At 33.5% G+C, this 14,778-nt stretch overlaps 1 protein-coding gene across 3 annotated transcripts; it reads left to right on the plus strand.

Annotated features, from left to right (window-relative positions):
• Nucleotides 1-7,268: 7,268 nt before the first annotated feature.
• On the plus strand, nucleotides 7,269-13,129 carry LOC107619148 (uncharacterized). Of its 3 annotated transcripts, XM_016321381.3 has the most exons (4): nucleotides 7,269-7,648; nucleotides 8,134-9,107; nucleotides 9,830-9,936; nucleotides 12,844-13,129. In XM_016321381.3, exons 2-4 carry the CDS (start codon nucleotides 8,473-8,475, stop codon nucleotides 12,858-12,860), a joined length of 759 nt encoding a protein of 252 aa, XP_016176867.1. In that variant the 5' UTR covers nucleotides 7,269-7,648; nucleotides 8,134-8,472; the 3' UTR covers nucleotides 12,861-13,129. The 3 variants fall into 3 exon arrangements, with proteins under 3 accessions (XP_016176867.1, XP_020966004.1, XP_016176869.1); XM_021110345.2 differs by lacking the exon at nucleotides 12,844-13,129 and having other exon boundaries at nucleotides 9,830-10,549; XM_016321383.3 differs by lacking the exon at nucleotides 12,844-13,129 and having other exon boundaries at nucleotides 8,134-9,111; nucleotides 9,830-9,941.
• Nucleotides 13,130-14,778: the final 1,649 nt, after the last annotated feature.

The raw sequence follows: 14,778 nt of genomic DNA on the forward strand, positions 1-14,778 counted from the left end.
TTTGTGATTAATGATTTGTTAAGCTGCTGTTGTTTTGTAATGGTTTTTGCTGAATGCTAAAAATGGAAATCAAATCAAAAGTTGGTTGTTGCTGAATGAGTAGGGTAGCTACCTGCCAATGTCATATATAAATAAGCTGATGAATGATGATGATGGTAGTGGAAGGAGAGTCAAAGTGTATAGGTAGTTGGTGATATGTTATGCTTTCTTATTCAATGACCACTTGTTATGTTGATACCTCAACTTGGAAACAACACTAGATCCCGTTTATGGCTTGTTTACCAAGAAGAATCTGTTGCTAAGAGAGCTCTCTTACAACAGATGAACGCAATGCTGCCTAAGATTAAACCGAAAAGGTCATCTTGCAAGGTTCAGTTCATGTTCAGTTAGCATAATACCACAGAATGATCAACATTTTCTAACTGAACTAGCTCAACATTTTTTTGAAATTGATAATCCTTTGTCTCCTGATATTTCTAAATTAGAATATGAGGTGTTAAGTGATCCTGTTAACCCTCAAAGTCAAAATTTAATATCTAGATATTTCTTTTTACTATCTAACTTGAGTTTGTATTTTGATAAGATTATATGAATTTGGTCGATGATTTTTTGTGTAGTGTTTTAAATTTGGAAGATATTTTAGGATGTTTATTTATAATTTATTTATTATTTTATTCTAAAACGGTTTTTCCGGTTGAACCACCAGTTGGATCGATTAGACTAGTGAACCAGTAAACCAATAACTAAAGCGGTTTGATGACCGGTCCGGTTTTCAAAACCTTGGTTTTAAGAAAGTTTTGGGTGAGAGAATATTTTATTTGAATCTATTGATTGTTCAGAATTTTTTTTAAGTCGGGTCGAATTTGTCTGGAAAGAATAGTATCTCTTAATTTGTCGCGAATCAAAACTATATTTAAAAATTTGTTATTTGTCAGTAGATTACTGTATGTACAAGGTAAAATTTAAATTCTCTAACACTTTGTTTAAATGTAATTTGGTTATAAAAAAAAAGCTTTTGATAAAGGAAGTTTGATAAAAAGTTAAAGAGTAAAGTATCGTTTTTGTTCCCAACGTTTGGGGTAAATCCTATTTGTGTCCCTAACGTTTAAATCGTCCTATCTGTATCCCTAACGTTTGTAAAAGTGATTCAATGTTATCCTGCCGTCAATTACACATCATGAACGCTTTAATTTGAGTTTTAAAAATCTCTTCTTGAGGTTAGAATACAAATGTCTGGGATAGAATCGATGATCCACTCCGAAAAATAGCTCATCAAAAGTTGAAACTAATTCCTACAACATTTACACAATTCACTTTTTTAGGAACATAATTGAATCTAAACACAAATAGTGGGTATAATATTAAAATCGAATACATTCAAGTGAGACCTAATTGAGAATGAATGCATCCAAGTGAGAATAATTGAAAAATATAATCTGATTTGTTAGTATAATTGATAGTAGGATAACATTGAATCACTTTTATAAACGTTAGGGATACAAATAGGACGATTTAAACGTTAGGGATACAAATAGGACTTACCCCAAACGTTGGGGACAAAAACAATACTTTACTCAAAGTTAAAAAGTTTATTAAAAACATCCAACACAAGCTTTAAGGGGGAAGACAGCTTGACAGCCTCGTGAGAGGGGGTGGTTCAATCCAAAATGGTGCTAGGGGGTTCCATGTTCTTTTTTTTTTGGGTTGGTGGATTGGACAACCTCCAATCCTAAGTACCCCAATAGATTGGACAACTCCGGTTGCAGCTGGTAGGACTCGAACTCGAAACCTTTGAGATGGGGAGGGGGTGGAATGCCGTGCGAGCTATGGTTTGTTGGCGGGTCCCATGTTCCATTTGAGCTTTGTTTTGTAATTTTTTTTCTTGGGCTTAATGTCACGGCCTTGGACACACTCCAACGCTACCGTGATGGCACTCGGACTTACTCAACCTCTTGAGCTAAGACCAAGTCAGCCTAACCCTCAATACTTAGCAAGAAAGCTAAGAATACAAGAGAACACAAGAGAAAGGAAGCTTTGGTGGAAGAACACTTTATTGCTCAAGTGTGGTTACAAATGATTCACACCCCCAAACTCTAACTCTCATCCCTATTTATAGCCATCCACCTCCTCAATGGATGGTTAGGATTAAATCTAATCAACGGTCCAGATTAATCATCCAGAACCTTCTTTACAAATATCTATCCTACCACAACTCTCTAAATATTTCTAGATTATTCCATATCACTCTTTATACTTCTATATACATCTACACTCTTCTAGAATACTCTATGACCTTCAGAGTCTTCTAGAACCTTCTAGGGTATTCCGGGACCTTCTAGGACATTCTAGAACGTTCCGGAACCATCTAGAGTATTCTCAAACACTCCAGAAAACTATTCAAACACTGTTAAATCTAACCTTCTAAAATTTTCCGTGACATTCTCCCCCACCTAATGCGCAGACGTCCTCGTCGCGTTCTGTTCATGATAGCGCTCTAGGTGTTCTTGAAATTGCCACAGATCTTCGCGAGTTTCCCAGCTAGCTTCAGTTATCGGGAGCCCTTTCCACTTGATCAAGTATTGGATACTTGGTGGTACTCCTCTTCGTCGCACGACGCGATTAGCTAGGATCTCTTCGATTTCTTTGTCAAAAGATCTAATCACCACAGGCGGAGCACGACTCGAGTTACCTCTACTCGGTTCGTCTTGGTCCGCATGATATGGTTTAAGCATACTCACATGGAAGACCGGGTGGATCTTCATAGAGGGAGGGAGTTGTACTTTATAAGCAAGCTCCCCAACACGTCCAATGATCTCAAATGGTCCTTCGTATTTGCGGATTAAACCCTTATGAACCTTGCGAAAGGCTTTGAATTGTTGTGGAAGAAGTTTGATCATTACCTTGTCTCCCAATTGATAGCTTGCATGCCTCCTCTTCTTATCTGCCCATTTCTTCATCCTCTTGGCAGCTTTGTCGAGGTAAGAACGAGTGACATCTGCTTGTTCTTCCCATGACTTAATCATATGATAAGCTCCAGGGCTCTTCCCTGAGTAAGAGGAAGAAAGAGAGTGAGGCGTAAGCGGCTGTTGTCCAGTCACAATCTCGAACGGACTCTTCCCTGTAGACTCACTCCTTTGCAAATTGTATGAGAACTGAGCAATGTCGAGGAGTTTTGTCCAATCCTTATGATTAGCGCTCACAAAATGCCTTAAGTAACACTCGAGTAAGGCATTCACTCTCTCAGTCTGCCCATCGGTTTGAGGATGGAAGCTTGTTGAGAAATGAAGCTCCGACCCAAGGAGTTTGAACAACTCTGTCCATAGTCGTCCTGTGAAGCGTGGATCTCGATCACTAATGATGCTCTTAGGCAATCCCCAGTACTTCACCACATTCTTGAAGAATAGTCGTGCTGCTTCCTCTGCAGTGCAGTCAGTAGGGGCAGGTATAAAGGTAGCATACTTCGAAAATCGATCCACTACCACGAGAATAGATCCAAACCCCTCGGACTTCGGTAAGGCAGAGATGAAATCTAGAGAGACACTTTCCCACGGTCGCTCTGATGGAGGCAGAGGTTCCAACAACCCACTTGGTGTCTTGTTTTCAATCTTATCTTGTTGGCACACAAGACAAGTCTTCACATAGCTCTCCACTTCAGCTCTCATTTGAGGCCAATAATAAGAAGATTCAATGAGTGCTAAGGTCCTTCGCTGACCTTGGTGACCAGCCCACTTGGTGTCGTGGCATTCTCTTACCAACTTCCTTCTCAGATTGTCCCATTTAGGAACGTATAGTCTTCTCCCTTTTGTGTAGAGAAGGTCGTTTTCTAACCAAAATCTTTTGGTCTTACCTTCTCTAGCCAACTCCACCAACTTCTTGGCTAATGGATCGTGATGCAACCCTTCCTTGATGATATGCATAATATCTCCTTCAACCATAGAAATGGTCGCCATCCTGTATGGTTTTGAGATAGGCGATTTCGCTTCTAACTCCAATTCAATGTTGTCATCCATCTTTCTTCTAGGTGGTAACTGCTTTGGCAATTCGAGAGGTATCACATCCTTATTTTCTTCAAGGACTTCCTTGATTTTAGGGGGAGCATCTTCTCCTTTGGCTGTTGACTCCTCTTGTAGTAAAGCCAAAGACATCATCTCCTCCTTCTTGAAACCTTTCTTGAGTTGCATGGTCGAGAGCATCGGAATTCCTCCAGCCTTTGAGATTGTAGGGACCATGCATGGAGACCCTTTCTCCATGACGCATACTATATTGTAGTATGGCATAGGTATTAGATTTGCCTTTCTTTGCAAATCAAGCCCGATGACTATTTTAAAATCGTCCATGGGTGCTACTGAGAAATCCACAAGGCCCTTCCAAGAACCAAGAGTCATCTCAACCCCTTTTGCTACTCCCTTAAGGGGTTCACCCTTGGTATTCACGGGTTTGAACCAGCCATTCTTTTCGGTGATCTTCAACCCAAGCCTCTTTGCTTCATCAGGCGTGATGAAGTTGTGTGTAGCACCAGTGTCGATCATAGCCATGACGGGTTTTTCATTGATAAAGGCTTTGACATACATCAAGCCTTTCTTTTCTGCAGTACTTGCCTCTTTGGTCTTCACAGCATTTATGTGTTGGATAGATCCAACACACTCAGTTACTTGAGTTTGAGCTTCTCGTTCCTCAGCAATAGATGCCAAAGTCCCTAGCTTGGGACAATCCTTCATTTGGTGCGGTCCCTTGCACACGAAGCATCCTCCTTTGGGCACGAAAGCCTTCTTTTTTTCTTCGTACTCTTTCTTTGAAGAGTATTTTCCTTCTTTCTTGGTTGAGAAGCTCTTCCCCTTGTCTCCCCCACCTTTAGCAGAACTAGGCTTGGAGGAAGACTTAGGTTTAGAGTCTCCCCTATGATACTCAGTGAGTGATTCGGCCACCACGATGGCCTCATCGACATCCTTAACATTCCTTCTTTGTAGTTCTTGCTTTGCCCAAGGTTGGAGTCCATCAATGAAGAAGAACAATGCATCCTCTGATGCTAAGTTGGGGATTTGAAGCGTGAGAGTAGTAAACTCCTTTACGTAGTCGCTAATCGTACTCTTGTGCTTCAACTCCCTCAACTTCTTCCTTGCTTCATAAACCACATTCTCAGGGAAGAATTGTCTTTTCAATTCCCTTTTGAAATCTTCCCATGTGGCTATGTTGCAAGTGCCCTTTTCCATATCTACGCACTTTCTCCTCCACCACAAAGTAGCATTATCAGAAAGGTAGAGAGCTGTAGTGCGTACCTTTATTGCTTCTTCAACCACCCCTTGGCATTCGAAGTACCTCTCCATTTGCCATAGGAAGTTCTCCACCTCGCGAGCGTCCCTTACGCCCTTGAACTCATTTGGCTTGGGGAGATCAATCTTTGTCGTCTCCCTTATAATGGTTGGTCGAGATTTTGCCTCCTCGAACCAAACTCGAACTTCCTCAAATAGCTTTAAGGAATTCTCAAGCTTCTCTTCGATTTGGAGCATGCTTTCTTTGAAAGCATCTAGTTCTCCTAACACGTGAGCCTCGAGGGTCTCCTTGTCATGTTCTATCATTTGGAAGCGCTCATCCATAGAGGATAGAACATTTTCCAACATAGAAACTCTTTCTTCTAAGAAGTTAGAGTCCTTACCTCTAGGCTCACTTGAAGAACGGACCTTCTTGCCTCCCCATTGAGAAAGAATAGTATCCCTTCCCCTTTGAGACTCAACATGCTCCATGGTGATACTAGAAGCCATTCCCACAAGCGACTTGTGCTCCCTCTCGAACCTTGCTCGGATACCAAAATTGTCACGGCCTTGGACACACTCCAACGCTACCGTGATGGCACTCGGACTTACTCAACCTCTTGAGCTAAGACCAAGTCAGCCTAACCCTCAATACTTAGCAAGAAAGCTAAGAATACAAGAGAACACAAGAGAAAGGAAGCTTTGGTGGAAGAACACTTTATTGCTCAAGTGTGGTTACAAATGATTCACACCCCCAAACTCTAACTCTCATCCCTATTTATAGCCATCCACCTCCTCAATGGATGGTTAGGATTAAATCTAATCAACGGTCCAGATTAATCATCCAGAACCTTCTTTACAAATATCTATCCTACCACAACTCTCTAAATATTTCTAGATTATTCCATATCACTCTTTATACTTCTATATACATCTACACTCTTCTAGAATACTCTATGACCTTCAGAGTCTTCTAGAACCTTCTAGGGTATTCCGGGACCTTCTAGGACATTCTAGAACGTTCCGGAACCATCTAGAGTATTCTCAAACACTCCAGAAAACTATTCAAACACTGTTAAATCTAACCTTCTAAAATTTTCCGTGACATTAAGCCCGTTCAATAGCCAAAAAAATAAAAATATATAAAATTAATAATTTTTATACCAAAAAAATAAAAATAAAAAATATTCTAAAATCTATCAATAAAGTCTGCTTTTTAATTTTGATATAGATAAATTTTTTTAGTAGTATTTTTTAACAATATAGAAAAATAGTGTATTTTTTTTGTATAAATATTTTAAATTTATAAACAAAATTATTTCACCATATATTGAACCTCTTGATTTGTATACTATAAAATCTGAAAATCTAATTTAAAAACTCTCAAAAATTTGAACTTATCTTGCAACAATTTTGAGCTGTCGATTTCTATTGATTTTTTTCTCTCATGCAAATTTGAGCCTCAATTTTGAGGATTTAAATTAAAAAAAATAAATATCCATAATAAATTAGAACACCCAATTTTTTAATAACAATAAATAACACAATCGGAAATTTTATTACTAAAAAATCAATCAATAAAGTCTGCTTCTGTTTTTAAAATATTTATAAAAATTTCAAAAAATTTAAAAATATCTCAAAATTTTTAAGGTTTTAATTATATTTTAAATATATTTTTTATTAATTTTTTAATAACCAACTATTAGTCACTATTATTTATTTTAATCCTGATCTTAAATTAAAAATTCTAATGAACCCATGAAATTTTCAATTTAGAGTAAAAATTAAGGTTAAAATTAAAAAAGGTTAAAAGTGAAAAAAATATACTATTAAAAGAGTAACGAAAAGAGTATAATTAAAAGATATTTAAAGTAATAAAAAAAAGTTAGTTATCTAATATTATTTACTAATTTAAAACTTATAAAAACTTGAGTGAGTTCGATTAAATTACTTACTTAAAAATTGTTTACATAATTTACTTGTTTCAACGCTTATGTTTTTCTCTCCCCTTCAAATGAAAACAGCAATGTTCCCTCAGCATTAGGCCATTAGCCCTAATCACTGTTCTCTCTCTTTCTCCCAACGCCGACATCATTCCTTCATTCATACACACTACTCAAAAGATAATGCCGTCGGAAATTGTTGCCGCCGATTTGTTCCTCCGGTGACCATACTCCAACGCCGGTGAACATTCTCATAAAACAAACAGAGAAAGGAAGAAATCTGAGACTCAGAAAGGAAAATGAAAAGGCAGGAAACACTTCTCACTGTGTCGAAGAAAAAATCCGAAGAAGATAATGAAGAAGGAAACGACGTCATCCAGCTCGTGGTGGTTTCACCGCCGTGCCGGTCGCCTCGAGCACCGCCAGGGTCACGGCGCGCGACGTTCACTGACTCCGGTTAGATTTCATAAAAAGTTGTTAATTTTTACCTCCACATTTACACCACTTTCCATTTACATTGTAACAATCTTTGCTGCTCTCATGTACAATGAGTTTAAAGTTTAAACGGTTGGATTAATGATACATGGTTATTTAAAATAAAAGTTTAGTCTATTTAAACAAATTTTGTCGAGTCAACTCTTTTGTTTTTAATTTTTAATTTTGAAAATCAGTTTGTTTATTTTTGGTGACTGAAAAATCAGTTTGTTTATAGATACTCTGTTTTTTTTTTATTGTTTATAGATATTTTCTTTTATTAACGTCATGCATGCTACCTTCGGTATCTTCATTATGTCGGTCCATCCTAGAATGGAATTTTAAAAATGAAATAGAATTTAAAAATGAAACAGAATCTGAAAACGAAAACTTTCTATTTTTCCATACTCTAATTTAAAGTGACACACTCTGTCTAAAGCTTATATAAATGCTATATCTAAAATTAGGAAACCAAGTAAGAAGAAAAAGAAGAATGAGTAAAGAGGAACTAGGTACTTTCTCAACGATGGATCCTTGGGATATGATAAATCGTTGGGATATGATAGATCCTTTGGATATGATAGACCTGGATGCGGACGTGAGTAATAATCAACCACGTCATCCACAGCCGGATAGAAGGAATATGGTAGAGCAGTGTGCCATTGACGTGGGTGGCAATCAACCACCTCAGCTACAGCCTCCGCCTCAGTCTCAGCCTCCGCCCCAGCCGGATGTAAGAGAGATTACAGTAGCTCAGTTTTTCAGTGACACGTGTGGTTATCAACCACATCAGTCTCACCCTCGATATGGTTGTTGCTGAGTGTTTGCCGGAAGCTCAGCCTCAGCCTCAGCCTCAGCCTCAGCCTCAGCCTCAGCCTCAGCCTCACCCTCAGCAGTTTCTTGCTGACGTGTGTGGTTATCAACCACCTGAGTCTCAGCCTCAGCCTCAGCAGTTTCTCACTGACATGTGTGGTTATCAACCACCTTGGTCTCAGCCTCAGCCTCAGCCTCAGTCCCACCCTCATCCTCAGCAGTTTCAGCAGTTTCTTGATGACGTGTGTGGTTATCAACCACCTGAGTCTCAGCTTCAGCTCCAACCTATGCAACCTCAGGTCTGGACTTGGGAGGAGAACAAAGCCTTTGAGTCAGTTATTGCCAATTGTTTTCAGTATGCTCAACACAACATCGCTGCTCGTTTCCCTGGAAAGACCCCGGCGCAACTGCAAGAACGCTTCAAGAAGCTGATGAAGGACATCAATGTCATCCATAACGGTTATACTGCAAACACTCCTCTGAATGCTGCTGCATCTGAGAACATGACTATGACAATGGCTGCTCCTACCACCACATTGGAACACAACCCTGTCTCCATCCCCATCATCAATGCAACAACAACAACCCCACCACCACCGCCTTATAACACTGATCATCAACATCACAAGTAGGTACTCTACATATTTTCATTCTCTTTTTGTTTCTTTATTTATTTTTAGCCGATACATATTTTCATTCTCTCCTCCTCTTTCTTTCTTTCTTTCTTTCTTTCTTTCTTTTTAATTACTTATTCTATATTTCTTTTTTCTTACAAGTTTTAGGATAATTTACTTTAATAAACCAATTCTAATATAAAAGGCTACATGAAAGTCCCAAATTGCATTTTATATAAATCGAATTGATTAAATTTGATTTAAGCTATTACGCACTAAATCGAATTCATTGGATTCGAATTACATACATGCATGAATCAGCTACTAAAGACACGATTTGATACCAGCTGACCACGCTCATGGTAAATCGAAGCCAGTAGGTTCGATTTAATGGTTTTGATAAATCGAAACCCATATGTTTGATTTACATGCAACATGGTTTTTTTACTAAAAATATTATATATATATATATATATATATCAAAAATTAAATACTAAATAAACTGTATATTTTTCTTTACAAAAAGAGTCAAAATAATCTTATATCAAGAAAAGAAAAAATTAAACTGACAAATTTTGGGTACTTGTTAGTCAAATTATTTTATCGTTAAATAATTTGTAAGGTGTTAATAAATGACACAACATTTGTTTCGTTCTTTTTTGGAAGAGAAAAAGAAAGTATTGTTTATATGAAATTCATTGATTATCAAATCTTTTGTTTATTTCTATCATGCCAGGGCGGAGGTAGTTGCGGCCGCAGCACCAATGGAGGCAGCAACAAGGGAACAAATGCCAACACTAACAATACAAAGAAATATTCTCGGTGGACTGAAGATGAGCAAAGGTATTTATTATTATTATTATTATTATATTGTTTCTTTTTTCCTCTTGTTTATTTATTTGTTTATCTATTATCTAGTTGAATATTGTTGTTTATACAAAAGAAGAAAGTGAAGCAACTAGTATTAGCATGTAGGAGCACTTCTCTTGTTTTAGATATATCTCTACTTGGTTGTACATTGTCTACAATATATAAGTCTAACATTTCTCTTTTGTAAGACCTACTCTGCTTCACTTCATTGCTTTCTTCTTAATCCAAGCTTTCATATTAACTTGTGCATCAATAACTAGCAATTTGAAAGAGCTCTAAAGTAATTGCAAATGAGGCATAGTTTTGTTGATTGCTAAATTTGTTTTGTTTTGACAATGGTTGAGTGGTTGACATAATAACATTTCTGGTTGGACTGAAAACCAAAAAAGAAAAAAATTGTTACTAATTAAATAATTTATGTTTTTGTTTAAAATTTTTTTGTGTAAAATTTGTTAATACTTATTTCAAAAATCATGTTTTGGTAAATTATTTGTTAGAGGGTACCAAGCGGAAGGTACAAATTGGTCAAGAATTTCGGAATATTATGTCAAAACAAAAACTTATCATCAACTTGCCAGTCATGCTCAGAAATATTTTATACATAAAAAAAGACTAGCTAGTGGAGAAAAGTTAAGAAAAATCATTTATGATGTAATTTGATCATTGTAAATCATTTCTTTATTCTCAATTAGTCAGTCTAATTCAATTTTCACTAATATAAGAAATATTAAATTGGCTATTTTAAACTCTATTATCAATGATAGTTACACTATTTTAATTGTTTTTCAATGTAGGAATTGTACCCTAATCCGAAGTTTTTAATGGATAGAGGATTTGTTTAAAGGAGGAAGAATATGTAAATGGACTAAAATTTTTTATTTAGGTTGAAAAATGAAAATATAGGAACAATGAAGTAGGAATATGCAACTTGTCTATGAACAGGAACATTCTAGATGTAATTGTAACTCATAACTTTTATTAATAATATTTGATTCCCTAACTCTCCGGCCTTGATGGCAATGCTAAAAGGGACGGTGGGCTAGTTCCTATCTAGAGTCTCGATGGCTATGCCGAAGGGCCTTTAGATGGGGGATGTATCTTTTCAAAAAGTTATTAGCTTAAAATATATTAACTATAAGAACTTTTTGAAAGCATTTGATCCATAGAAACTAGTTATAAAATATTTTTATGTAATTTTTATACTATTATTAATGATTATTTTTTCATATTTTATAGACGAAGGATTTGACACTAATTAACTTGTTAAGTATTTATACAATTAGTGAATTACTGTAATGTATTTACATGGTGTCACTAATAAAATTTTGTTTTATAAATGTTATTATTGCTTTTTTTCATGAATCAAAATAGTTTGTAATCATATTTTTGTTCTTACTTATCGTGAACTCTGAATCATATGTAACCATGACAGCCTTAAATAGAAAAATGAAAGCAAGATGTAATAGAATGATCTCTTGCTCATAGAAGAAGAAAATGATTTTCATTCCACAAAAGAGAAAAGAAAAGACATTCATAGCACAAAAGTTATACTACTAGGTCACCCGGGCATTTGCATGGCCTTAATCATATTATTTTCTATTAAATTCAATCCTAATAGTTGTAAATGAAGCGGATAGAATGACTAAATTAGTGTTATGATTGATAATAATAATAAATATTTGCTTCATAAGGGTAGTCCTATATTAGGATACAAACCTTCTTTCAAAGCATTTGTTGAATCAAAAACCATATCTTTAATTTAAAAAAAAAAAACACACACACACACACACAAAATATCCCTTTTAAAATAAAAGTAGATTTTGAAGTAAAAAATAATTTAATGAATCAATTTTAAGATAAAATTAATATAAATTCTAACCAAAGGTTTTATCTTTTTAGTTTAATTTATTATGATTATCTTATCATATCTTTATTTTTTGTTCCATGTTTGTACAATTTAAAGATAAAATTTTTTATATATATACATACCACAAGAAAATTTATAATTTGCAACTATTTATCTTCTTTTTCTTCTGTCTCCTTCTTTAACAATACAAGTGACTCAGTTTTTTCTACATTTTTTTTAAACTATGGAATGCAATCAATGCATGGAGAATCAAGAAAATAGTGAAAATTATTTATCACGACTTCCTAGGTCATACGAAGAATTTTATAAAATCATTCTATTAGAACAAGTTGATACTTTTTATGATGATGTGTCTCATGAACTAATCTTTGTAAGTGAAAAATTATTTGAAGATAATCAATATCCAATACTAGACGGTAGTGACTTTCATATTCCTCGGAGTATTACTAAATTTTTTCATTTATATCCACTGTATGTAAAAGTTTTTCTACTTGATTATATGTTTTGAGAACTATTTTCGAAAAGAATTTCATCAAAAGAGCTTAGGGATGTTCCTAATGATTCATCAACCAATGTTGTTCCAAATAATAAAATTTATACGATGCATAATTTATTTTATTATTTTTCACATAATTTGATCTATTTAATTTATTTTATTTTAAATCTCCCAAATTTCTTTCTCAAAATGCAATTTTTGTTTTATTAATAATTGAAATATTCATATTTACAACAGTTGTTAGAAGAAGCGGTGATGAACAAGTTAAAAGATATCAGCTTGGCCTAGTGGAATTTGAATTTCATAATTGGTTAGCTTGTTTTTTAGTTAAAAATTGTTTTTCTATTAGTGATAATAAATACGGTTTTTTCACGCAAAGATAAAAAAAAAGAGAAGTAAATTAATGGACAAATTACTTAAATAAAATAAATGACAATTAAAATTATCTATATACAACTTTTATAAAAAAGTTACTCATATACACTTATTTTTCATAATTCTATGTAAATTGTTGTAGGATGTAGTTGTTTCTAAGGAGGTGAAGCAAGCATAAACTGTTCGAGGAGGCAGCAGTTAATGTGTTGTCCACTGCTGCACCTGTAACGGATTATACACATGTTTATAAAGGGTATATGGGCAACAAGTGTATTCTCTTTTGTGTTGTTTTGGGTTTTTGGTTATATAAAATTTATTTTGGTTTTTGACCGTATCTTTGGTTCGGGTAAGCCAAGAACTAATCCATTGCAATGTACAATAAGCTAATAACTAGAACAACCTAAATTAATTTGTGATATGAACTAAAATTAAGTTGTTTTATTGAATTTTTTTATAATTAACCTACTATTTTAAATAAAAATAAATGAGTACGACCTCGAAACCAAATAGTAAAAATTGTTATTCCACCTCAATTCTTCATTTTACAGTCAAGTGTATGTATAATTATTAATTAGGGACGATTTTAATATTTTTAGCCTAAATAAATAAATATATTATCCAATTCAATAGATAGATTTTTTTTAACCCTCTTAATGTGCTTCTAGTTTTTCCACATTATTTATGAGATTGAGGATGAAAAAAAAATTTAATAATCAATAATAAAATAAAAAAATTAATTTAATCTATAAAATAAATTATTTTATCTCTATATTATTTATTTAGTTTGTACTTTTTTTATTTTTTATTTAATTTAATTGTTAGGATTAATTTTTTTAATCCATATAGAAGATAAGAATTTTATTAATAGCATTGTCATATTTTTTAAGACTTTTTATTATAAAAAAAATTAATTAAACAACTTAATTTTAAGAGTTATTCTATATGTATACTAAAATTAGCTACCAGTATAAAATACATGTTAAAATACAAATACACATTGAAAATAAATTAAATCACATATGTATTTATACACAAATACATTGGTGGCTGATTTTAGTGTACAAATAACATTATTGTAATTTTTAATTCATATCACAAATTAATTAAGTTAGGTTGATCTAATTGTTAGTTCATTAGTCTGTATTGAAGATTTAAATTTCGTCTTGTGCATGACAATGGATTAGTCATGGCCATGAATTATTTCTTGATTTACTCGAATAAAGGATATGGTAAAAAACCAAAACAAATTCTATATACCCAAAACAACACAAAAGTGTATAAAACTGCTCTACCTTATAGTGATTTCTAATCATTCACGCGTTGCATGAAAACTACGCTAAATTATGTGGTTTTTGTTATTTTCGTAATTTATATAGAATTATGAAAAAGTGTATACAACTCATTTTTCTATAAAAGTTATATATAAATAATTTTAATTGTCATTTATTTTATTTAAATAATTTATCCTAAATTAATGTGCTAACATGCTTACTTTACTTAATCCTCCTATAGTCCTATGTTGTCATAGTTTTAAGGTGTGGTTAATTTTTGTATTTATATCTTAATATCCATCTTTTTACCATCGTAATAAATTTGATTAAATTACAGTATAAAATGCTTTTGATAGAAACAATAATAAAAGTTTTAAACTAATATTACTATATAAATTTTTTTTAGAAAAAGTAGAGTCTAAATGTTTGTATATATTATATGGTGACGTAACTAGGTATTGTATATGTAATGTTAAAGAGGAAAAAAAAATTTAGAATTTGTTTTATTTAATAATTATTATTTATCATAATAATTAATAAATATTAAATAAAATAAATTTTGATTAGTTTTAGTTAATTTTTTTTAGTTATCACTTACCAAATATTTTCGATACTTGTATTACTTATTTTTGGTATATATAATTAAATAAAATTATATTAAAAAAATAAAGTACGATGCTACTTGTAAATTGGAATTGAGATTTGAATTTTAGATATTTTATTGTGTTCTTTTTTTTTTAGTACATTCATTCATTTCTTAATTTCTTAAAATTTATTGTTCTTGACAGGTTATACGAAAAAAAAGG

This window comes from Arachis ipaensis, chromosome B9, assembly GCF_059453495.1.
Source record: "Arachis ipaensis isolate K30076 ecotype BB chromosome B9, ASM5945349v1, whole genome shotgun sequence".
Taxonomy (NCBI): Eukaryota; Viridiplantae; Streptophyta; class Magnoliopsida; order Fabales; family Fabaceae; genus Arachis; species Arachis ipaensis.